The sequence below is a fragment of the Thamnophis sirtalis genome, unplaced genomic scaffold (assembly GCF_051295495.1).
Source record: "Thamnophis sirtalis isolate CommonGarterSnake01/CBP01778 unplaced genomic scaffold, rThaSir2_p1.2 scaffold_1, whole genome shotgun sequence".
Lineage (NCBI taxonomy): Eukaryota > Metazoa > Chordata > Lepidosauria > Squamata > Natricidae > Thamnophis > Thamnophis sirtalis.
The window spans coordinates 60,196,202-60,221,658 of record NW_028261381.1 but is presented as its reverse complement, the minus strand read 5'-3'; the positions used below and the strand labels follow the sequence as shown (position 1 = coordinate 60,221,658).

The window sequence follows — 25,457 nt, the reverse complement described above, 5'->3', positions numbered from 1 at the left end:
CTCATCTGTTTCGGTCCTTAAAGTCTCAGGTATCAACTACAGACCTCAACTACAGAGGGGGGCATGTGTTGTTATTGATGATGTTGAGAATACCAGGAAAATGGGAGTGTGCCTCAGTGTAGTTTTCCTTATTTGTAAACATGTGAATAATTGGGCCTTGTCTATCTCATGGGGTTGTTGTGAGAGGCAGCCAAGGCCAAGATAATGGGAAATGGAAGATTTATTTATGTACTTGCATGCCTTCATAATGAATGAATCTAGATCTTTTCAACAGAGATTAACTTACATTGTAAGGGTTTGATTTTAGAATGTGGTCAGTATTTGGTTTTGGTTACTCTGCTTGTGATCCCATTTCACATATTCATATGAACCTATGGTTCATTGTAAATCCAGCCTACTTGATATACAAATGTCCCAATATCCTTCAATTGCACTGCAAGGAATTTAAGGAACAAGAATTGCTAAGGCTGCTGAAATTCAGGTGTTATCTTCTATTCTGACATTATTATAATGGAGAACCAGGGACTTTTTTCCATGTCAGGAGAAAGGGGGGTTAATGTAAGCAGCAGGTCTAGAAGTTAGGGATTTAGGAGGAGGGGAATTCAGGAATAGAGCTGTGTAGGAGAATCTATTCCCAACTGTTCATTGTTTTTCAACTTCTCCATTTTTTGATAGCAAATCAAAGTTAATGTGTTTTCAAGGCATTCCAACCTTCTTTGTGTTCCCAGGACTGCCAGCAAGGAAAAGAAAAAGAAATGTCCTTTCTATATTTAGCTGAACCTTTGAATGGCATTAGATCCCCAACAAACAGCAGAATTCTGATCTAAGTTATGGGAAACCATGAATGGAAGCACACATTCCCATTTCATTCCAAGCAGAAGGGAGAAGATTGAAGCATTTGTGCTGCTAAATGGCTGGATGAGGGATTCGATGACTTCCCACTGCAAAGCATCAGTCTGCAATTGTAGGAATTTCTGTATTATTGCCACGGGGCTGATTATTTTGTTTTTGTTTGCACCCCTGTCTTTGGCAGCAGGTTCTATAGGCTTTCATGGCCATGTCACTCCAAAATTCAATGTATTGATGATTGCCAAGACTGAGGATGATGGGTATTACAGCAGCACTGGCAGTTCCTATGCAGATAACAATAGCAAGAGTGCTATTACCTTTTATTTCTAAATGTAGTGAGATATTCAAACAAACAATATATGGCACCCAGCAGACCAGGAAGATGAGAGAGACACTGGCGATACTCTTTGCATGCCTCAGTTCCAGTTGTTGTTCCAATTCCGATGGGGTCTGACTTTGATTCACTGAATTAAGCAGTTTTTTAATGTTTTTAAGCTGCTTTCTGGCTATACAGAGTATTCGGATACCCATTACAGCTATTGCAAAGATGATTGGGATGATGAACACATAGGTTTCTACAAAGAGGTAAGGCAACGTTAAGACTTGTTCAGCAGAGCACTTCTGACTGGAATTCCCTTGGTACCAAGCCAATGGCATGGAAGCAAAAGTCAAGGGAGACACCCATGCTAAGCATATGTAAAGACCAGACCAGCGATAAACCCAGGACTGGCGGTAGTGCAGTGGTTGGATGATGCATGTATATTTAGCATAATGCATCACCAGCAGATTGGCTAAAAAAGAGAGAAAAAGGAAATTGGGCACAACATAACGTGCTAAGCACGAATAGCTCACATGATCCTTCTGAAAGACATGGGGAAGAGCTCCCGCAGCCAAGAGGTCAGCAATGAGCAGACTCAGGAAGAACCAGTTGATGGTTCCATGGAGCTTGCGATTAAACAGGATCCCAAATATAATGAAAACATTGGCCAGAATGATGAAAGCTGACAGGAGCCGAGATAATATGAATATAAGATGTTCATTCAGTTGGGAGCCCATCTGAGCGTCTGATAAAGAATCCACAATCTTCTGGGCTTCGGAAAGGACTTCCTGAAGGAAATAGTCTAAATAAATAAAACCAGGAGATGTATGGCTTAGCATTTATCTTTCTTTTTAAGATAATGACCGTAGCTATAGAAAGAGTTCAGTTATGATGCATTTCTTAGCTATGGTAATACATGTTATGATAAATTACACAATGATATACATTATATAAAAATAAAATAACTCTTGATGTGAATAGCATAATAATGTACTAATTAAGTATAAGTATAATCTTTATTGTCATTGTACTTAAATACAATGAAATTGATTAGTGCAAAACTTCCATGACTTTAGGTAAACCGTGTAAAAGAAATCTTTTAAAAAGTATTGCAAAAATGTTAAAGATATGATGAACCACAACAGAGAAGTGAATAATTGCAACTCGACATTTCAGAGATTTAAATGCAGTCCTATTTAAAACAATCCCACTAATAAATTGTCAACCACACATATGTACAGTAAATACTACTACAGAAACTTTGCAACAAATCTGTTCCAATTACCTCCACGGTAACCACTGTGACATTTTTGGAATTTCAAATGTGTCTCCTGTCCAATCCCGAGTTTTATACATCTAAAGGAATTGTTATTTTTAACACTGAAGAAAAGCATGATGTTAACTTAAAATTGCCAGTTTCATTTTTGAACTGGCCTTGAAATCTAAACACGTCAGAGAACAGATCAGAACTTGTGTCTTCAAGAGGCTTTTCTGGTTAAGGAAATAAGTAAGATAAAAAATATCTCCCTTTGCTCTTCCTGTGAACTCCACTGTTTCTTAAATCCCCTTTCACATACCCAGCTATTGCCAAGTCATGCTTTCCTTTGAGGCACACATCTACGCACTTAAGAAAGCCATGGAGGACATCCAGATTCCAGAAAAGATTGCTGAACATTTAAACTTATTACTTTTATTAGGACATAGATGTGCACCATGCTAAGGGTCAAAGACCGTACATGGTCTTTTGGAATGTGACTTCACATCACCACAAGAAAAGTGCAGCCAGTGCAAAAACAAACTAGTGAGCGGTATGCAGATCTCCTTCGGTCAGATTTTCGATATCATCCCATGTGGTTCTTTGCATAAATAGCCCTTTCCCACTAACTTTTGGAACCAGAAATTTTAATTTTAACTTACTTGGAAATCACCAGAAGCAGCTGTTCTATCTATAGCTTGACTTCTCCGAGAGCCATCTACTTAGAGAATGCTCTTGAGTGTAGCCATGTAGGAGAACGAGCAAGGGCGGTGGGGAGGGCAGATACTGTGCACCTACTATCTTTGGTAGTAAAACCTCCACTCTTCTTAGCAGTGCAGGAATAGATCAGTTGCTAAGAAAGGTGTCAGGAAATTGGGGTGGGGAGGAGACTTCCATGGCATCACCTGTGGTTGCAGTCACTCTACAAGGAAAAACCACAAACATCAGGAATGTTATTTTAACAAGCTCATAAAGAAGCAGCAAAAGGCACTTAGAAAGAAACTCTTACCATCTGGCTAGGTATAACAGGAGTCAATTAACCTATTACACTGACTGAATGGCCAGCAAGAGAAACCATCCTCAGTGTGATCCCTTCTCAAGAGGGAGAAAACAAATTGGGACTTTCTTGATGGAAATGCTCTGAACATCGGGAAAGAGAGAAATGTGGAAATTCCCACTTGTCCTTTGAGAAGCCTGGTAAAAATGGCTGTTCAGGTGAGACTGTCTTCTGTCCTGTTGAAGCTGCTTTCCAAATTTCTAAGGAATGAGAGATGTTTCATTTTGTTTTTTTTCTGATCAGAAATGGGGACCCCAATTCACATTTACATCACTAAAATATATATTTTATAGGCTGCTGGTAGTTAAAGTGTGAGGCAAAAGTTGCTTCTTAGGCAGAGGTGTTATCTCACAGGTTAAAAACTAATAGTGGAATATGGCACTTGGATGTTCCCATTGCTCATTATTTTCTCCCTTTTCAAATGTAAATCCGATTGACCAGTAGAATATTCAAATAATTGTAGCTTAGGATATATTGTGGTAAAAGTACTTGTAGAATACAATTATGTATTTTTTTTACTTTGCAGTAAACTATATTGTAATGTACTCAGTAGGGCTTAACTTCTGACGATTATGCCTAGAGTTGAATGAAAAATTCAGTATTGAAGCAGGTGAAATTAGCTGAGAAATATATATTTTTTCTGCATATAAACACTATTATTCTTCTTTGGAAGATTCCCAGCTCGACTCTCTTCCTCTGTATTAAGCATAAAGTTACTGTAACTCTGTTTTAGAAGTGTTTTCTTAAGCACTCTCTTTGAATTATATTATCCCAAAGCAGCAAGTACAGTGGGATAATATGATTCGCACATGACAGGAACTGTCATCTGTCAATGATCAAAAGGGCTACTGGAGGCTTGTGTGCGCTTAATCCCAATCAAACCCAATACTGTATTCAGAAAATGATAAATTAACTTACCTTTTGCAAGTCTAGGCACAACAGGAATCCTGTGGATAACATCATCACTCATTGCATCCTAAATGTAAGGAGAAGGGAGTCAGCACACTCTGGGGAGACTTTCTTCTCTGCCAAAAGATGATCTTTCTTCAGCTTTAAAACAGTGACGCCACCTCCTTAGTCAACCCAGAGAGCAGGCAGTCAAAAAAAGTCCTTTCTGAGGAACAGGAAAAGTCTAGATTGCTATCAAAGGACAATGCGTCTGTTTCTCGTTCACTTCCCTTATTATCTCTCTAGCCCAGCCTTGAACATTGCTTCCCTCAGATGCTCAGATGCCTCCTGGTGGCTCTCAGTTATAGTAGAAAGTGCATTGTTGGCAGCGAAGAGATGGGAGAACATTCTTTTTAGCGTGAGGTGCCATCAACATCTGTCTGCTGAGTAGCAGACTAGTGATGTTATATATTATTTGCTTTAGTTATCATTTTAATCTAATGAACCAGTTAAAATCAATCTCTAGCTTTGCTGAGATATAGACTGGGATGTCCCTTTACTTGTGCTCTCTGCCACACTGAGATTTTGGATACTTTGCCCTTGACAAAAGACCAGCTAAGAAAGAATAATCACCTTTGGGGTTTCAGTCTGAAAGATGGGAGAGAAGCAGCCATTGATCTTTGTTCTGCAAAGTAATTAATATATAAACAGAATATGTAGTAGATGTAACATAAGTAGGGCAACACTACCAATGTATTGCAGTCTCCATGTTAAAAATTCATTTTGGACAGAAGATGTTTGAAATAGCTGCCTAATTTTGGGGGTTTTCTCCTCCCTTTAAAAAAAAATCTGATAAAAGTTTCTGAAGAACTCAAAAGTCTGCCATTTATGCCATTTGATTTTTAAAATGGATATTGTTATGTATTGAATGTATGTATGTATGTATGTATGTATGTATGTATGTATGTATGTATGTATGTATGTATGTATATTATGTGTTAAGCCCTGCTAAAGTGAAACTAACCTTTATATAACCCTGTTAACTGCAACTGTTTTGGAGGGAAACTTATAACATTCATATTTGGGCCTGCTTTTTCAAGTATTGTGATTGGTTAAGGCCCTGTGGGCCCCAGTATAAATTACAGGAATTTGCCAGTTGTTCCATAATTCCAGTTTTGAGTCAATACATGCTGTTGTAGCTGTGCTGGTCTGTTCTTGCCTACTGAAGCCCACTACACAACAGATATTATTTTGTAAAAAATTCCTCTAGAGTGCTTTTGCTTTCATAAAGGAAAACACTTAAAACAGAACTTAAACTGAGTTTAACACTCAGCTGAGAAGCCCCAATCAGATCTTTCTTTCTCTTCTGCTTTTATTGAGATTTTGAGTTTGTTGATACCCTCTTAAAAATTATTTTATTTTGCAACATGTTTGGTTTGCAAGATAGTTTGTTATTTCGTTCTCAAATAAATAATCAGAGAGGGATGACACTCTTTTCTCCATGTTAGATGTGGGTTCAGCCAAAGCAGTCCTACCTCTCTCTTTTTGCAGCTTCTACCCTTTACTCTTGTCTTCCTGCTGAAAGCAGAGGGAGATTAGAGAATTTCTGGTTATTCAGTGTAATTTAACTATTCTGCAATTTATAAGGCTCATTTAAAACTTCACAATTGTTTCTTTTCATTTTGCTTTTGAATCAGTGTTGATTTCTGGTGATAGCCTGGACAAATCCCCCCAGTTTCTTGGTAAGGTTTTTTAGAAGTGGTTTGCTATTGCCTCCTTCCTAAGGGAGAGGGAGAGGGAGGGAGAGAGAGACTGGCCCATGGTCACCTAACTGACCTGCCTAAGGTGAAACTAGAACTCACCATCTCCCAGTTTCTAGCCAGGGCCTTAATCATTACCCAAGCTGGCTCCACATCTAGAAAGCCATAAATGCCACATACACCATAAGGGTGATTTGGCAATTTAGATAAATATTGTGGTTATTCCAGAGATGAGGGTTTTAGGATATAAACATCTTACCTCATTTACAGAGTTTTGGGGAGTTTGTGGCTCAGAGAGAAATTACTTCGTATTTGCAATATGTTTGAGTTTTCGTTTCTTTTATATCTATGTGTGTGTTCATTCTTTCTATAAAAATAAACATTCTTCCTTAACTGAAGGAGAAAAAATGGAATCCAGTATCCATATGATGATATGGTTTCCATAGGACTATGAAATTGATGTCTTCCTACAACATATCGAGCTGCAAGCTATCCAACTGTATGTTACCCTAGTCTGCAAGTTGTGTGAAGCAGGCAATAACTTTTAATTGGTAATCCACCAAGATACACTCAAGGTTTTTAAACCACTGGTTGAATGCAATAGAAAAAAATAAAAGTGACAGGTTATGGCTATAAGACTAAAGCGAGTGAGTCCCACAGTGGTTTAAGGAACAGTGCTTCCATTTATAGAAATGCAGTTTAGTATCATTTAACTGTACAGATAATGCAGTGTTCTAATTTTCATAATCTGTCAGTCTGCATGGCTACTGGCCAGGGAACCTGGCCTTTAATGGGAGTTGATCAGGGAGACTGACCAGTGATTGCCTAATACTTTTTAAAAAGCCTTTTATCTTCCTTTATTTTCCTGTTATATTCTCAACTCTCAGTTGTTAAAGAAATTGATTAAACATATTTAAAAAATCATAATGGTAAGTCAGTCATTATTCTCACCTACATCATTCTTTTGAAACCTTCCTAAATATTAATATCTGTTTTTATCCACATCTTGAAAATTAAACCATCTCTTCCAATGTTGTTCTTAAATTTCCTATGAACTCAAAACTATGTAGGTTGAAATAACCTATTATTCCTACAATGATTCTGTTTACTTCTATCTCTTAGTAATTTCAGAAAACCTCTTGAAAGACAACCTCAAAAACTTTAGAGTCAGATTGTTATTTGTCAGCCAAAGTTTGATAATTTCTGGTTTTTAAAGGAAAGGAGCTTGCTTCTATTTTGTCTTTATAGGATGACCATATGCCCTATTCTTGTAGGGAAGGAGAAGACAGTCAACTGCCTCCTCTCCTTCTCCTAAATGATATAATGGTGATCTGCTTTGCCCTCACTTTCCCATTTCTAGAAGTCTTCAAAAAAGTTGGTGTCAAAAACATGTTTAGGGAAATGGTGGATGTAACTAGAACTTGGGAAATCAAGGCTAATGGACAGAGTTAAATATTGGGGGGGGAATGGCAGAGGTAGAGGCTGACCTCCTGACCCCTTGCTGGTCACATCCACTATTGGTCATTTGAGTTGGCTTCTAAGATAATGGATAATGAAAGATCACAGGTTTTACTAGTTTTGGTAAATGCTTTTTCTAAACCAGTACAGATAATGATAATAGAAGGCATTCTTCTCGTGAAATATGGCAATATCATAGAGACGAAGAAGAAAGATGACTTTATGTTACAGTTAAGTATAAATGGAGACCAGGATTCAGTGATTCCTCTCTTCTTCAGATTCTTTACCAATTTTCTCTAGAGGACTTTCAAGACAAAAACCTCAGCTTTTGTTTACTCAAGAAGCCAAGTCTGTTTTACAGTCTAGCTGAGGAGGAAAACAATTCAAAAAACATGAAAGATCTAATTGATGAATATGAAAGGCACCAAATTCAGAGCTTCTGAGGCATCATTATTGCTTTGGGAAGGGAATGATGTCTCAGAGAGTTAGGGCTGAAGGCCTGTGGCCAAGATATCTGGCTTCGATGTTTTATCAGAGGGAGAAAGTCAGCCAAAGAAGCCTAGACTTTTAAATTCAAAACCTCTTCAACAGGATCAAATCAGTTGATTGAAAAGCATGAAAACAATTCTTTGTTCTACCTCAAGTGTGTTTGCTTCCATTTGCAAAACAGGCAAGAGTTCCATAAAAGTCAAATGTACTATTTTTAAATTGAATGAAGAAAGATTGCTTCCATTGCTTCCATCATCTATTCCACAGTTGGGGGAAGGGGCGTCTTATAATATGCTAATCTAGACTAAAATGGAGCTCTGTGTTTCATCATACTGTGGAAATTCAGTCATTGCTTTAGCATGTTGGATGAATATTAAACCGCAATACAGTTTGTTTGGGCATATTGCAATATGACAACATCAAAAAAGCATTTTCTTAATTCAAGTTTATGATTAAATATGAGGCCACAGTATATGAACCTTCAGCTCTGCCTGAATGCTATTTATGCTACATCATTTCCTGAAAAATGTTTTCTACTCTCCGTGTCACTGAACTGTGGTTTTGCAGCCACTGTAACTTTTTCACATATTTCCACATATATCTGTCTCCACTTCTGAAAAGGAAAACATTAATTTGTAAGCTTGCTTCTCTTATGCTTTTTTCCATAATAATTTATTTAGGCAATTTCAGTTTGTGATGAAGCTTCATAAGAATGTAAACATTTTTATTTATTGTTCAATTATATATAAGCGCTTATCTCACAAAACAAGTGACTCTGGGCAGAGTACAACAAAGTTTTTAAAAAAAACCAATTCACAGAGCTTGAAAGAAAATTTGGAACTTTGTTTCATACATGTTGACAATGGTGATAACTTATATACACATAAATGGAAGGACTCATTAATTCCCACAATGGAAGAACAGATGGTGAAGGCAATGGAGATGGAAGAGATGGCAAAATTGATTGTTCTAATTAAAGAGAAAATTCTATCTACCGTTTTGTTTGGAGTATAAGATCAACCTCAAAAAAGAGGTTGAAAATCTGGGTGCGTCTTATACACTGAATACAGCATTTTTGGCTTCCTGAAATCCTGCCCCCTTCACCAAAATGGCTATGCATAGCTTCAGGAGGCTTTCAGGGTGCTCCTGGGGGCTGGGGAGGGCAAAAATGAATGAAAAACAGGCCGATTTTTGCCCTCCAGCCCCCAGGAGCACTCTATAAGCCTCCTAAAGGCTATGCATGCCATTCTTTTTGACAAAAAACGGGCCCATTTTCACGAAAAATGGGCTTCTGTTGGGAGGTCTGCAGAGTGCAAAAACTTTCTTTAAAAAAATTGCCTCTTCAAAATCTTACTGCGTCTTATACTCTGGTGCACCTTATATTCTGAAAAATACGGTAGTTTTGTTTTGAAAACCCCTTCTGGACTTTGTACTCAAAACTGAAAAAAAATAAATTTTATTTTTATTTTTTGATGACTATATTGACTTTATTGTTATAGAAATGACTTGAAATTATTTAGAAATGTAAAACATAATTTTTTCAACAGTAAAACATCTGCTTTGAATGCAGATAGTCCAAATTCAGCCCATAGACCCAAAACTCCTGAATAGTAACAAAAACACTGTGAAATACATTAATACTCTAACTGAGAAGAAAACATCTTCTTGAGCTACTGTTTCTAAAAAGTCAGTATAAAAATATGTCAGAGGAAGATATGTGAAACATTTCAAAGTTTGTGTGTTGTTTTAAAAAGGCAGCTCTCTAAAATAGGTTTATTTTCTCTTCCATTTAATCCCCTACTTGAATGTTGTAAACATTTTAAATGAAGACTGTTGTTCTTTCTTCCCATTCTGTGGCTAGTGCTCCTCAAGGGCTGACGTGATGCAATACTTCCATTGCAAAGGTCTAATTAGCCTTTTAAGGACAAATAATGGCTTTAGCTTCTCAAACTGTCCTGAACAAAAAAGAAAAGCTCTATTCCTGCTCTAAAATAAACTTACCTACATCACTACAAGCAATGTGGTAACACATTGTCCATGATGCCTTACCATCTTTCATCTTTCAGTACCCAGTCACAGTTGTTGTCACAAGAAGAACATGACCTGTCTCTTATTTGCTCTGTTCTATCAATCTTAGAGTTGACATGGAAGACTTAATTACCTGACTAGATACCACACTCCTTAAAGTAGGGAGAGGAAAGTTATGGAGCTCCAGCAGAACTACAAGTCTCAGCAGGCCCAGATGGCATGAGGCATTCTGGGAGTTGTATTTTCAAAAGATAGGGAGGGGTTCAGGGTCTCTTACCTTTTACATTCCTGCCTTTTCATATTGCATTGTAAATTGGTAGTCTCCTGTGTTCTTAGCCTTTTGAACCCTCTTATAAATCGAAGGGATAGACACAGACAGGCTATAAGTATTTTAACAACCATCATCTCTCCACAAAACTCTGGGATCTAGTATTCCATAACAATATTTAGGAATGTGCAGTGTGATTTCTGCAACCTCCCTTATTTCTCTCTATCTTGCTTTCTTTTGACACGATTATCTACACACACCCAATATAATTCCCAGGTTCTTAGAAGTAACTATTATTTTGTAACATTAACAGAAATGTATACCATAGAAATACCTTAATGTTTGATCTTTCACACAGACATGGCAGGAATTTAACTGATAATTTGTCAAAAAGAAATAAGAAATACTTGCCTAGGCTGCGTCAAGCAGGAAATCCAGATCAGCCTTCGACAAAGATGGACCAAGTGCATCATAAAAGCCAAAAGCTTATTCAAGGAGGCAATAAATAATTAGTTTATCTGGGCTGGTTTGTTTGTAATTGTATATTTATGTGATTATTAACTTCACTTGTTACCTTTCCATTTTTGGTATATTTCCCCATGCCCAATAAATTCATTTTTATGTCTAGAGATTTGGCATCACTGGCTTTATATACAACACTACATGGTTACACAGCCACTGCTTGACCAAGGCTGATTTAGTTCTATATTCCTGGCTTTTGAGCTGGAAGATCCCAAACACTTTTCTTCCAACAAGTTTAACTAAGAGTTGTTAGGAAGACCAGACTGATGGCTGCTTATTATAATTAAATTTAAATACCAGGAAACTCTTAAAAACTGCCCTCCCAAATTGTAACAATTATATATTATAATTGTTATTATATATTAACTTACTATACTACTATGTATATGTATATGTATATGTATGTGTATGTGTATGTGTATGTGTATGTATGTATGTATATTATATATATTAAACTTAAAATTATTTTGATTTTAACTCATAGAGCTGAACAAGAGTCTTTGGAACTGAGTTTCTCTGATCCTGTTAGTCTATTTATGGGTTTGTCTTCCTAGTCATCACTAGATGAGGCCTCTCTCAAAATGGCTCCTGAAATACTTCTGGACCATAAATTTCGTCACTTCTACTAATCTGGATCCCAAAACATCCAAGGTCAAGATTGGGAGAGACTATAATTAGGTATAGCAAAGAGACACAGGAAATAATTTAGTACAGTAACAAATGTCTGGGTTGCAGCAGAAGGAATGCTATTCATATAGGGATGTATTTTTTCCTTCAGCTATTTCCCAGTATATTCTCCAGGCTTCATTTTGTGGCAGAAATGATCTTATCTTGAAATTTCCACTCCTCTTAGAATCTGAGAATTTGTGTTCTTGGCACACTTCTTTGTATATGTCTCACTTAGAAAGATCAAAACTTCCTTCCTTAACAAAGAAGAGAATAAATATATGATACAAACTACGAAAGGAAGTCAGAATATGGGGTTGAGCAATGGTGTGCATAGGGCTGCTGACCAGTGGTGGGTTCCGGATTCCGTTCCAACCAGTATGGTTGGAATGGGCCCAGCGTCACCCAAATGGACCCACACGGGTGCATGCATCGCACTTGCCTATGATGTTTCCCCAGGCCCCTGTGACGCTCCAGCTGCTCGGCGGAGCATCATGCAGCCGCTGTATGCGCCATGTGCATCCGTGGAAGCGCCAAAGGCTTAAAGCACAGGTAAGGAGCTCGGGCGGGCGGGTAGGCCCTCCGGAACACTGTACCGGAATGGTATCTGGTGCTCCGGGCAGGCTCTGATATGCCCGTACTGGGGCGTACCACCTGCTACCCACCACTGCTGCTGACAGAACCCATGAAGAAACTAAGACCAACAACACATTTTTCAGCAGGTTTAATGTAAATTGGTAAATAGAACATTATCTGCATTGTTTTATTGGGAAGGTCAAACTGAACCCTTGTAGCTTGAAAAAGAAACAGCACTGCCTGGGAGAAAATGTGGAAAATGTGGAGGTTATCATTAGAGGTTATAAAAACAATCCATTTTATGAATTTAAGATACATTTTTGCTGCTTCTATTCCAGTCACTTCTCTGAAAAATGACTGGCCTCTGAAATGACTTTCCCATCCTTGGTCTCAATGGTCTTGATCATCAAAGGCCTTTTCAATGAGCTGCTGTTGGAGACCAAAATCCCTGCAGCCCCAATGTGAGAGGGAAGAGTCAGGAATCCAGCTGCAGAAGCAATGGGTGGATTTCAGAATTGATAGAGGAATCAGAGGAGGAGGAGGTCTCAATGCAGAAGTTTTTGATTGGCTCACCAAAACAATTTGGCAGAAGAGGAAGCCAGGGAACTCATGCAAATTAAGTCAGCAGGCCAATGTAACAAAACAAAAAGAAAACAAAATGTCAACTGACCACATGCAATAAGCAACAGCTTCCTTAAATTTTCCTTCTCCATTCTGCTGTTCTTCAAATGTGTTGGGCTTCATCTGTTATTATTCTAAACTATGCTAATTGGGCTGGCCTTGATGAAACTTGTTTTCCCACACACCTGCTGAATGGTTTCTTGGTGAAAGGTGGTTTTGACAGAGAAAGTCAAATGCAGGCAATAATTTCAGACTGAGAAACATTTAACCAAACACTGATTCTTCACACTTTACAAGACTCACAGAAGAATCTAGAGTTCTGGTCCATTATCTCAAATGGGCAATGCAGAGAAGTTAGCATTATTCAACAATCAAAAAGATTAGATGAATTAGATTGAAAGCATTATTTTGCATGAATAATAATACATTTTTGCAGCATCTTAAGCAATGGAGAAACATTTAGGCAATAACTTTGAGAATAGGTTTTACACATTTCTGCCAATTTTTGGAGAACATTTCAGTGGTAATTGCATGCAGTATGAAGCAGCAGCAAAGTATACTACAAACTACTGTATATACAAACTATACTTCCAGCTTTGACTTCACCCATTTCATTTATTAACAGAAGGCTAAGTGGCTGGCAGTTCTATTATCACTAATTCCATGGACATGCATCGAGTGAGATTCAGAGGCAGAACAAACATGTATAAGTTTATATTGGGCTAATGTCCCATTCAGTCTTTAGATGAAATCTGCAACTTCAATATTTGAATTCAGACTGCTAAAATTAAAAATCCATATGCTTTACATTTCTTTGTATTTGTTTGTTTTGACTGGTTTCAAACATTGACTGTGAAATACTATTTCTCATTGGTTATCTGGTTCTAAATAACATTACATGTCCTCCATTAAATGCCATCAATATATAGCAATGGTCTTTCAACTAAGATTTTAGAGACTTCAGAGCTATCCTAAAAATGTAACAGCAGTTCTTCAATGAACTAATAATTAATAAATGTCTCTCAAAATCCTGTTATCCAACATAGATGTTTTTCTACAATATATAAGTAAAGAACAGCTTCCCAATAGATAATGGTAATGTTTATGTAGGCAAAATATTCTCCAGATAAATCCTCCAACATGGGCAAGAAGCAGATATGTTGAGATCTGTGAAAGTTTAATGTTAACTACTGCCACTGTTTATCACCAATTACTAGTGTTAAACTGCACTGTACACCAGTTTTTGAATTTGTAAATTAGATATCATTGCAGCATACAACAAGTGATACCTGTATCTAACACATAATTTAAAATTCAGGGATATGGAATGGCAAAGGTGGCAAAAGAGGATTTTAGGTAAGCCTTTGCCCTCAATTTGTTTCACCTTTTTTCAGGACATGAAATACCCAGATGAAACTCAGGACACTGCAAAAAGTTCACAGAGAATTGGGAGGTAGAATAAGGCTTCCATAATATCAACAACCTCAGAAGGAGAAAGATCAGCAAGAGACAGGTGCTTGATTTACCTCAACCCATCAGAACAGGAAGGCTACTTACCTAACGTGTTAATGGCATTGACCCGTTGTGGTGGAACCTGAGCAATCATCCTGGGAGAAATAAAAGGAGCATGTTTGTGAAGTTGGAAAACATGTAAAAGACAGCATGGGTTCTTTTGGAGAAAAAGCCTTACCTTATTGGTACAGACTGTAAAAAAGGTTCCAGGGCCAGTTTGGGAACCTCCAAGTAGGACTAGAAAATATGTCTGAAACCTTGGAAAACTTTATCAGATTAATGGTAAAGGTTTCACTCGCATATACAATATGTGCTAGTCATTCCCAACTCTAGGGGGCAGTGCTCATCTCCGTTTCAAAGCTGAAGAGCCAGCACTGTCCGAAGACATCTCTGTGGTCATGTGGCTGGCATGACTAAACACCGAAGGGACATGGAACGCTGTTACCTTCCGACCAAAGGTGGTTCCTATTTTTCTACTTGCATTTTTACCTGCTTTCGAACTGCTAGGTTGGCAGAAACTGGGAAAAGTAACAGGAGCTCACTCCATTATGCGGTGCTAGGGATTCGAACTGCTGACCTTCTGATCAACAAGCTCAGTGTCTTAGCCACTGAGCCACTGCGTTCCTTTTTATCAGATTATACTCTCCTAAAATGCTCTTGTTATCCCATTCCAAATGACAGTAACAGTCTAGATTCACAGCTGTATTTCTGCTACCTGTTCTTGAAGGAATCAAGTCCTTTGTGTCCTGATTACATCCTCATTTGGGATGGGATAATCTGTATGTTAATATATTTGCAAGCCAGCACATGACAGCATCAAAGGGCCTATCCAAAGCAGCATACCATCTACCGAAGTTGTCCCTTAACCTGCCTCAAAATGTTATCCTCCAGCACTATCTGGAAACTGACATCCAACTTTTTGGGAGGGCCCTAGGCTCTATGTTGCCCTTAGGGGATCAAGTGCAGAGGAATCCATTCATATCCATCCACAAAAAAGTCCAAGCTGACTCTTGCTTACCGGTTTTCTTCTCCTTCCAGCAGCTTTCTGTAGGTGGCAATTTCTATATCAAAGGCCAGCTTGAGGTTCATCAGTTCTTGGTATTCTCTCATTTTGGTGGCCATGTCATGTTTGGCTTGCTTCAGAGCCTCCTCCAGATCTTGGACGGTACTTTTAGCACTTTGCACAGCCTGTTCTCCTTGTTCTTCTGCTGAAGCCACAGCATTTTCCAAATTGGCTCGCTGGGCAGGACGAAAGAGGAACATTTCCATCTCCACTGTCTGGGTGGAAAGACTTATGGAGAACTCAGCAACTAAAAAGAGGCAGCAAAGCCTCAGAAGCAAAGCCTCTCTCTTTAAGTATGGTGGGGGGGGGGTGGACTGACCTCTTTTGAGCTGCATCTGCTTGCCTTCCATTCTGCAAAGGTATTGTGAATAGCCAAGAAGACTGTGAAGACGTTTCAAGGGAAATAACCTCCCAATGAAGAAGCAGATAAAAGTCAGCCAAGAAAAGAAGGTATGGTGTATGGCAGTGATGGCGAACCTATGGCACGCGTGCATGCGCGCGCTGGCCAACTGAGTTCACCCTTTTTTAAAGCCATTTTTCGCCCTCCCCAGGCTCCAGAGCCTTTATAGGAGCCTGGGGAGGGTGAAAAGAGCCTCTCCCGCCCTCCCGGTGGCCCTCCGGAGGCTTCATGAGCTTCCCTGAAACCTTCAGAGTGCAAAAAAACCAGCCCTACAGGCAAACTAGAAGTTCAGGAACGGACTTCCAGTTTGCTCAGAGGGTCGTTTTGACTGCTCCGGAGGCTTCAGGGAAGCCTCCTGAAGGTCCCTAAAGCCCCCGGAGGGCTTCTGGGGGGCGGGGGAGGCTGTTTTCACCCTCCCCAGGCTCCTATAAAGCCTCTGGAGCCTGGGGAGGGCGAAAAAAGCATGCAAAAAATGGCTGGTCATGTCTGTAGCGCTGCATGCGCACTGGGGAGGGGGTTCACGCATTGCATTATGGGTGCAGCACACCCACACAACCCCCCCCCTGCACTCCCCCCACTTATGGCACGCGAGCCAAAAAAGGTTCACCATCGCTGGTGTATGGTATGGCATATGGTATGGTGTATGGCCATGAGCCCTCTCTGTGGGCACGCGAGCTATCGCCCCAGCTCAGCTCTACCACACATCCGTGTGCCTCCCACCGGCCAGCTGATTTTTGGGTCTCTGCCACACATGCGTGGGGGGTTCATGCGGGAGACGCACATGCATGCGGGGGGAGCAGGAGGGTTGCGTGCAGGTGTGCAGGGGCGGGGGGAGTTCAGGGGATGCGGCACCCTCCCCATGGCCCGTTTTTGCTCCCAGGAGGCTGCAGGGAGACCTACTAGGCTCAAAATGGGGTGCTTGCACCCATAATGCAATCCACGCATTGCATTATGGCTGCACATGCACATGCACATGCTTTTGGCATGCGACAACAAAAAGGTTAGCCATCACCTGTGTATGGTGTATGTTTAGTATGGTATCCAAAGCTATGCAACTTTTTTTTCGGCTGACGGCTGTACTTGATCTTTGAATAGTATGGCCATGTTTGCCTTCCAAAAAGTGGTAGGATCAATAACTACTTCCAATCTGTATTTGTTTTAATGCCTTTGTCACATTAGCAAATATTATTGGTAATCACTGTTAGAGGGGAATAGCAATTTGTTTGTTTTATATCTCATAGGAGCTCAGCACGATTTACACAAGGATCACTCATCATTTTAACTTCCTAACAACCTTCTAGGACTTGGGCCAAAATTGCTCAGCAAGTTTCCATAGCTGAATAGACTGCATCCAAGACTTTGGAGGCACAGAGGTTGTTTATCCCTATGCCTATTCCAAACTACACAAGCCACATCACAGCTTCACACAATGTATGAGCCCAGACAACATTTGGGGTTAGAAGACCTTTGGAATCAAATGCTGGCCTCCTGGATTCATCTATAGTAGTGTTAATGGAAGAGAGTAAAATTTACAGCTGGAGATTTTGAGAAGCCTGTCCCGTTCTAAGAAATTGTGCCCTCTTGCATTTTATTTTTTAAAAAAGGAGAGGACATGTGCAGCTGGACAAACTAAAGACAGATAGGAAGATAGTTACAAAAGAGAACAAAATGAACCATTGGCTGGATCCCAAGGCTGGATCACAGAATGGGTTGTAGCTAGAGCCTCTGTGGCATTTCCCCACCAGCCTTGTGTGTGCTCTGCTGTTATGAATATTTCTGGTTAAGATGTGTGATTCTGTCTAGAGACGGGCAGCTTACTTGATTCTTTAAGGCTTCAATTTCTCCATTGACATGCTGAGCATAGCGAGTCAATTCGGCAATTTGACTTTTGATGCTTTTCATCTCATCATTATGTTTCTGAGTTTGTCTTACAATGTCATCAATCTGGAAGGTAAGAGAGGGACAAACACGAATCATTATGATAGTATATTCAGAGGAGTAAGACACAGCATCCATAGCAAGAATACCAGGTCTCAGGTAGGCAAACACATAGGCAGATTTTGCATCCTCAGATCTTCCAGATATGCGGGATATCATATCACATACTGGATTCCTTCTAGAACAAGCATGGAATAAAATCTAGGGCATGGATGGCATTAGAAGTCAGAGAAGTTTCAGGCATCAACCAAAGTCCTTTCTGGTTGTGCAAAAGATTGGGTCCAAGTCATGATACTACAACCATGTTTAAATATGCATATGCTTCGTTATTACAACTAGATGAGAATTGACTGGCAGTAGACTATGGAGCATTATTAGCCCCCGAAATATTACAATATTAGAATGAAAGAACTATCCTGAAAATTCAGGCATTGGTTGAAGGACTCAGGTTGGAATGAGGAAAGTTTGTTAAAGGAATTGCCAAGGCAGAAAGCTGCAGCTGTGATGAATATAACGAGATTAGTAATGAATGGTGGGACACTATTGCCTAGCAACAAGAAAGTTACAAATTAGAAGGACACAGAAGGATGCTAACTAAGGGACATAGTGCCAACTTTGGTAACGTCTAGCTTATTATAATAATAAATCACACACCTCTTTTGATAAGAAAGCTTATTAATGTATGAAGGAGGATAAAGTAGAAAAAACAATCAAAAGAAACATGTGTCAAGGAATCAATGATTGATTCTTAGGGTGTTAACTTCCTTAATCATAACTGTATAACATTTGTGTTTGTGTATTGTTTGGGGTCCTGGCTCCTTTAGCTGCTGAGGTCCTTTTGCTCCAATAAAAGCAGCTGAAAATACTATTCCTTGTGTCTGGTGATCTTTATTGGCTTCAGTGCCTGACTGGGACCCATATTGGGAACATGTTAGGCCTTACCTAGAAGATTACAGTAGCTTAGTTGAAATAGCAATAGCACTTAGACTTATATACCGCTTCACAGTGCTTTACAGCCTTCTCAAAGTGGTTTGCAGAGTCAGCATATTGCCTCAATAAACAGGGTCTTCATTTTACCCACCTTGGAAGGATGGAAGCCTGAGTCAACCTTGAGCTGATGAGAATCGAACTTCTAAACTGCTGGCAATCAGCAGTCAGCAGACATAACCTGCAGTACTGCATTCTAACCACTGTGCCACCACAGCTTAATAGACCTCTGCTGGTTGTGAAAATTCTGAAATACTTTCCTAGACTCCCCTGAGTTGCAAAACATTGCCAGATTCTTTTTTCCTTGTTTCTAGAATCTGATTATTATGTGTATTTGAATCTGAAACTAGTTTGCTTTAATCTTGTAACAGTTTGTATTGGGAAGCTGGATTTCTGAGTTTAATATGAAAGAGATAGCAAAATAAGATTGCCCTTTACCAATGTTTGCATGTGTATAGTTTATACTTTCATGATGTGGATGCAGGGATATAAGTGAACCAGTTACCTTGTTTTTGTACCACTGTTGAGCCTCATCACGGCTCTTGGCAATCATGGTTTTATATTGTTCTTTCACCTCATCAATTACATTTTTCATCTCCAGTTCATGGTTGTTGTCCATCTCCACAGTGATCATTGCATTTTGTATCTGAGATTGCAATTCCTTGATCTCCTGGATGCGGGCAGGAAAGGCATAATACATTGTGTATAATATTGCAATTGTAGCCCTTTTTGGGGTAGGGCAGGGGTGTCAAACTGGTGGGCCCATGGTCCAGGCACAGGCCACGCCCACCTCACCATCATGAAACATCATGTGACAGCAACATGGGTTGACACCCATGGTGTAGGGGAAGCTTAATCATGAGGTAAAATTTGATCCCAGCCACTACAATATCTGTTCTTTACTCAGGGCTCTTGCAAGGAGCTACTAGCAAACAAATAAAAAGGAGAGAAAAATAATGCTCCCAATAATTTTCATCACATATAATGAATATATCAATCATTTGTTCATTTTTGTCTCTGGTACTCACCTCTTCAAAGAGCTGCTTGAGGTATTTGATTTCATTTGTGATGCTCTCCAGCTTGGATTCAACATCTATTTTCTGCAAGTAAATATCATCCAGGTCCTGCCAGAAGAGAAAAGTACACAGCAGGATTCGCCTCTGGATACCTATCATATGCCTTGAATTTCACTAAGTACTGTATGAGGTAGAAGTTTTCCAATTTTTGAGTTAATACAAGGTCAAATGTATTATCCTAAACCTTTTGGTGAGCCTTTAACTTGCCTCCAAATCATAATATTTAATGTGTGATTGAAGAGGAGAATTATTAAATGCACACTGTGATTAATCAAAATTATGGTATGTAATTTAATTTAATTATAACTACAGTTATATTTCATTGAGTCAAATTTAGTTCTTTTCCTGCTCTTATCCATTTTTTTTTCATGGTGGACATTAGCAGTTCATGCAAAATTTGGCAAGCCCGCACCTTTTTAACCATTCAGAAGGCCATTACCACTCAGGTGTTGGAGTAGACATAAGATGTCTGGAGTGAGGCGTCCCAGGAGATGATTGAGGCACTGAGTTTTTATTTGGGTTTGGGTTTTTTATAATGATTGCGAGTTGCCTAGAGTTGGGTTTTTTTTTTAGATGAGCAGCCATACTAATATTTTAAACAGACAAATACAACTAGTTACAACAGTTCATTTAGTGACCATTCAAAGTTACAATGAGCACTGAAAAAATGGACTTTTGACTGTTTTTCCTACTTATGACCATTGCAGTATCCCCATGGACACATGATCAAATTCAGATGCTTGGCAATTGACTCACATTTAAATTGATTGCAGTTGATAACTTGGGGTCATGTGATCACCTTTTGCAACCTTCTGACAAGCAAAGTCAATGAGGAAGCCAGATTCACTTAACAACCGTGTTCCTAACTTAACAACTGCAATGATTCTCTATTTGACAAGCTTGGCTGGAAGCCTGAGCCATCTTGCATATAGCAAAACAATGCTGTTTTCAAAAATTCTGGAATCTTGAGCAAATCTATGCATTTTCTCTAGTGTGCAGGAAGAAGGAATAGTTGAAGTGAACTTCACTTGGTTCTCTCTAGTTAAAGTTAAATGAGAATGGAAATCGAGTCAGGCTAACTCTAATCCTAACACATATATCCACCTTGTGTGCACTTTTCCTATTTCACAGACGGGTGTGCAGTGTGGAAGCAAAAACATTTAACAATCCCCCTTCCGTCATACCAACAGCCCTCTGTCATATTGCTCAGAAAGAAAAGAAAAAGTAAGGGGAATGGGTGAATATGGAGAAGGAAAGCTGACACTGAAAACAGTTTGAATTCCCCAGGAAAGAAAGTTGTATTAGCTGGAAGTTGCAGAAGAGAGAAAAACAATCCCAGATTAATCAAAGGTAAGAAGGGCTGGTCCCACTAATTTTTAGTGCTCCATTACTCCTTTTACCTTTTTCGTCACCACAAATTCATTTTCCAGTTGGTTACGGTGATTTATTTCCTCTTCATACCTATAGATTAGAGGACAAGAGACAATAGTTGTGAGGTGCAGTGGGGAACAAATTAATGTAATTGTTGAATTGGCATGTACCAATTACCAACTTCCTTTTCTCTAGCGGCCTCTACAAGACCTGTCTTCAAAGCATCCAACTTGTACCATTTTATATTAATGTTATAAAATAAACAGGAAACTAGCTATTTATAGTTGTAATTGGGAATTCAATATATGGCATATTAAAACTGAGCTGAGGTAAAATAAAATGGAACATAAATTGCTTTTCCAAATTTTTCATCTAATGTGCGGGCAGGGAAATGAGTGGGTGATTTTTTTTTCCAGGCAGAAGAATAAATGCTCAATAACTTCACAAGGGAACAACCGTCATCTAGTGGAGACATTTGCACTGCTCCTGAAAATGCCCTCTAGCTGGATTCCCCTCATTAGAGTATGTCTTCCCTTAGGATTTAATGGAATGTGGGAAGCCAAATGTCAGTTTTCTGCCAGCATGCTGAACTGGAAACAGATAAGCTCTCAAGTTTCAAAACCTCTGCTAAGTAAATGTTCTGTAGAAAGGCTAAAGAACTCCAGTATCTGTTGTGTATCAATTACAAGACCTATTTATAAATAAATTATTGTTCAAATTTTTGCATCTCTTTTTCTTATCAGTATAATATAATGGTTGGCCTCTTCTGGGAAGGAAGGACATTTTAGTAACAGACAGATCTGCTATCAGGCTACGTGCATTTCAAAAGCAGTTCTCACTCCAAAGGAGCTGCAGATGGATTGGTGTGCTACCCTTCATTATACTTTCACCCATCCTGAGCACTTTATACACTAAAGACACACCTACCACATTCTACTCATAAGTTCATTGAAAAAAAAAAAGCTTGTTCCCTTGAAAAAAATTCTGAAGTCAATTCCTGACACACACATGTACTCATGCATACAAACAGAATACTAAACTAGAAATCTCCCATTCTCTCTCATGATTTGCTCACTGGCTTTTTAATTCCTCCAGAAAGGTCTGTGTTTGGCCCAGCTCATTTTGCAATTTCATCTTATCTTGATTGAGCAGGTCTATCTGCTGCTTAAGGGGCTGGCTGTGGGCTGTCATAATACGCCTCACATTGGATTTGTATTGGTCTTTGCCCTTCAGAAGTTTCAGCTGTGTCTCCAGCACTTTATTCTGCTGCTCAAGCTTGCGTACCTTGGAGAGGGAAAACAGAGAGACAAACTAGAAAGAGAATCAGGAGAGGCATTTAAAATTCTTTGATCAGGATACAAGAGTTTTATTTGGCCATTTATGTGTAGTCCCAGACATCCACTGTATAAGAATCTGTGGAATTTGCTATCAGATGGAATTACTTTTAACCACTGGTTTTCAGTTATTTACACTTTTGCTTGCTTCCCACATCAGTTTTCTGGTTTTCAGTTATTTACACTTTTGCTTGCTTCCCACGTCAGTTAAACTTTAACAGAAGATATCCTTAGCAAATTCTTTTCTAAACATAAAATCCCAACTGGCCCAGAATGTGGCACTATGAACATTTTTGGCCACCCCATTGTTCACCTGTGTACACTGTTGCTGTGAGAGCTATACTTGATTATGATTATGAACAATCAAGTTGTTTCAACTCCTAACAACCACATAGCTAGATTTTTTTCCATGATTCCCAAGTTAGGTTCTTAACCTTGACCTTCAGCACTTCCAATGATCCATCCCTTAAGTAACTGTATCTACCTTGTTGGTGGTTATCCCCTCTTTTCTCTGTCCTTCCACCTTTTCCACCATTACATTCTTCTACAGGAATATAACTCTTTGCATAATGGGCCCAAAGTAGGAAAAGTTGGACCCCATCATTTGTGCCTCAAACCAGAACTCTGGGTTGATTTGTTCAATGACCCATTTGTTTGTTTTCTTGGCTGCCTACGATATTCTTGGGAGTCTTCTCCAACACTGGAATTAAAAAGCATCAATTCTCTTTTACTTCTTCAAAATCCAACTTTTTCTTCCATAATCACAGGGAATACAATGGTTTGTATGATTCTGATCTTTGTAGCTATAAAGACATCAAAATATTTGAATATCTTTTCCAAGACCTTCATGATCTACCAAGTGCTAGTCAGTGACAGATATCTAGGCTGCTCATTCCTTTATTGTTGATGGTTGATCCCAAAAGGCAGACAACCATCCACCACTTTGATCCCTTCATTGCCAGTTCTAAGCTGGTTATTCTATGTTTCTATGTTTTGTCATTAGTTTGGTGATCAATTGCATTGGCTTCTAGATTTTACTAAGTAGAATTCAAGATGCTGGTTTTCACGTTAAATCCTTTAAAAGCACAGAGCCAGTTTATTTGTGGGACCCCCTCTCCCTGAAGGTATCTGCCTGTTTCACTAGGTCTTATAGGGTGGGAAGTTCCAAGTTACTTCCCTTAAATCTAGTTGAACCTAGACATGCACTTTCTCAGTACCCATCCCCTGCCCTTTGGGATATCCTTCCACTTGAGATCCTGCTCCCACTTAGTCTTCCAAAAAGACCTAAAGAAAACGATGGGACAGTATGAAGCTGCTGCACAGAACTGTGGATATATAGGAAAGTGTTATAGTTGGAGGCACTGCAAATTTCTCTCGCTATTTTAAAAAAAATATTTACTTGTGTTTATGTGCCATCTAAAATTAGAACAACAGCTATACTGTGTAACATACATACTATTGGCAGTCAGGGAATCTGCAAAGAAATTGAAAGTTGTGTGCAGAAAAGGAACCTTATGAGGGTTCCATCTATCCTGTTTTTTTTTCAAGCTAGCCTTGAAAATCATGTGACACTAGAACCGTAGTGAAAAGAGAATTAACCCTGTTTCCTGCACCTCTTTGGTCACACTACCAATGTCCAGTTTGGAAACTTTTACGGTATATTGGTTTGCATCTTTTCTCTTCAGTTATTAATGGAAAGGAGGATTCCTGAAAACTATTATTTTACCCTCCCATGTTGTATCACTGTCTGTGTATAGGTTTATTATACATTTTTCTTCTTTTTGCACTATTTTCACTCTGCTCCATGGCTGCTGGAATCCTTATGTCAGTGCTTATCAAATCTGCGTAAATTATTCAAAATTGGGTAAAAGAGTGAGTTGGGGGGGGATAACAAATGAAAACTACCCAATCACAAGGATATTTAAATGAGGACTTTCTTCTAAGTGGCTTTGGATAATAAAGGAAATGGTTTGGGAAACATTCCATCTACTGATTATAGTTGCATCCCTACATTATTATGGTCACTTTCTATTATATTCGATTTTGCTTTAGAGATTTTTCTTGGGGAGGGGGGATAAGCACCATTCTTTTGCAATAAAAGTAGCTTTAAAAAGACCACAGTTCTTAAACTTTAATGCAATCCTTGATGACTTTATGGAGATATTTAAGTAGTTTTCTGCGTTACAAAATATAAGAGAATTACCACTTCCCTTTTTTTCCTGGACTTTATTTTCTTTGCAATCTGAAGTACAGCTTTAAACTACCCGTATTAAAACGGTGTCTCGGCTAATGGAAACACTAAACGTGACAAACAACTTCGAATCCATGCAGCTCTGTATTACAACTTTTTAGACATGGTGTCTCTTTCACTACCCTCTTTATTACCAATCGCGAAAGCTCCAAGCAAGCACGGATGCAGTTACTCTTCCCTCTCCCACACACGCTCGCCTTTAGCCCATCTGCGAAGCCGCACCTTGTCAATGAAGGAGGCGAACTGGTTGTTGAGCCCCTTGATCTGTTCCTTCTCTTCCGTGCGAATCTGGTGCAGCTTGGGATCGATCTCCAAAGCGGACAGCGAGGAGAGGAGGAAAGGCGTCGAGGTAGAGAGGGGAGAGTTGGACAAAGCGCTGAAGGATCCTCGGAAGAGTCCCGGCTGAAAGCTGCCCGAATTGGCTCGGTAAAAAGAGCTTCGATTCGGAACTGATCCGAGGGATCGGCTGCTAAAGCTCGTACTCCTCGGGCTATAGTAATTGATGCTCATGGTGCAAAGCGCGCTTGTGAGTCTCCAGAGGCCACTAAAGCGAAACACAGAACTTCGGTGCCCTATACGAAATAAATACCTGAGAAGCTCTTGACCCCCACCCCACCCTGGCGTATCGTGGCGTCTTATTGGCTGAGACGAAAGCCCACCCAATCTTCACCCCACCTGCCTATTTACTTTCGCCTATAATTGTATCCCGCTTCCTCATTTGCATACCTCATTTGCATCCCCAACCAGTCACGCCCACGGGGGGGATACC

General features: G+C 39.4%; 2 protein-coding genes across 5 annotated transcripts; both read right to left on the bottom strand.

Moving 5' to 3' along the window:
* Positions 1–418: 418 nt before the first annotated feature.
* Positions 419–3,366, bottom strand: GPBAR1 (G protein-coupled bile acid receptor 1). The gene is made up of 2 exons (XM_014066780.2): positions 3,086–3,366; positions 419–1,956 (listed from the first exon to the last, which is right to left on the bottom strand). The coding sequence occupies exon 2, from the start codon at positions 1,903–1,905 to the stop codon at positions 952–954; it is 954 nt and encodes a 317-aa protein (XP_013922255.2). The 5' UTR covers positions 1,906–1,956; positions 3,086–3,366; the 3' UTR covers positions 419–951.
* A 1,032-nt stretch (positions 3,367–4,398) lies between these two features.
* LOC106549198 (keratin, type II cytoskeletal 8) lies at positions 4,399–25,281 on the bottom strand. 4 transcript variants are annotated; one of them, XR_015696329.1, is made up of 11 exons: positions 24,911–25,281; positions 22,179–22,387; positions 21,133–21,193; positions 19,685–19,780; positions 19,162–19,326; positions 17,550–17,675; positions 15,287–15,507; positions 14,314–14,363; positions 5,904–10,856; positions 5,002–5,053; positions 4,399–4,456 (listed from the first exon to the last, which is right to left on the bottom strand). XR_015696329.1 is itself a non-coding variant. In XM_014066777.2 (9 exons), exons 1-9 carry the CDS (start codon positions 25,196–25,198, stop codon positions 10,783–10,785), a joined length of 1,290 nt encoding a protein of 429 aa, XP_013922252.2. In that variant the 5' UTR covers positions 25,199–25,281; the 3' UTR covers positions 5,793–10,782. The 4 variants fall into 4 exon arrangements, 3 of the variants coding, with proteins under 3 accessions (XP_013922252.2, XP_013922251.2, XP_013922253.2); XM_014066777.2 differs by lacking the exons at positions 4,399–4,456; positions 5,002–5,053 and having other exon boundaries at positions 5,793–10,856; XM_014066776.2 differs by lacking the exons at positions 4,399–4,456; positions 5,002–5,053; positions 5,904–10,856 and adding an exon at positions 11,353–12,622.
* Between the last annotated feature and the right edge of the window lie 176 nt (positions 25,282–25,457).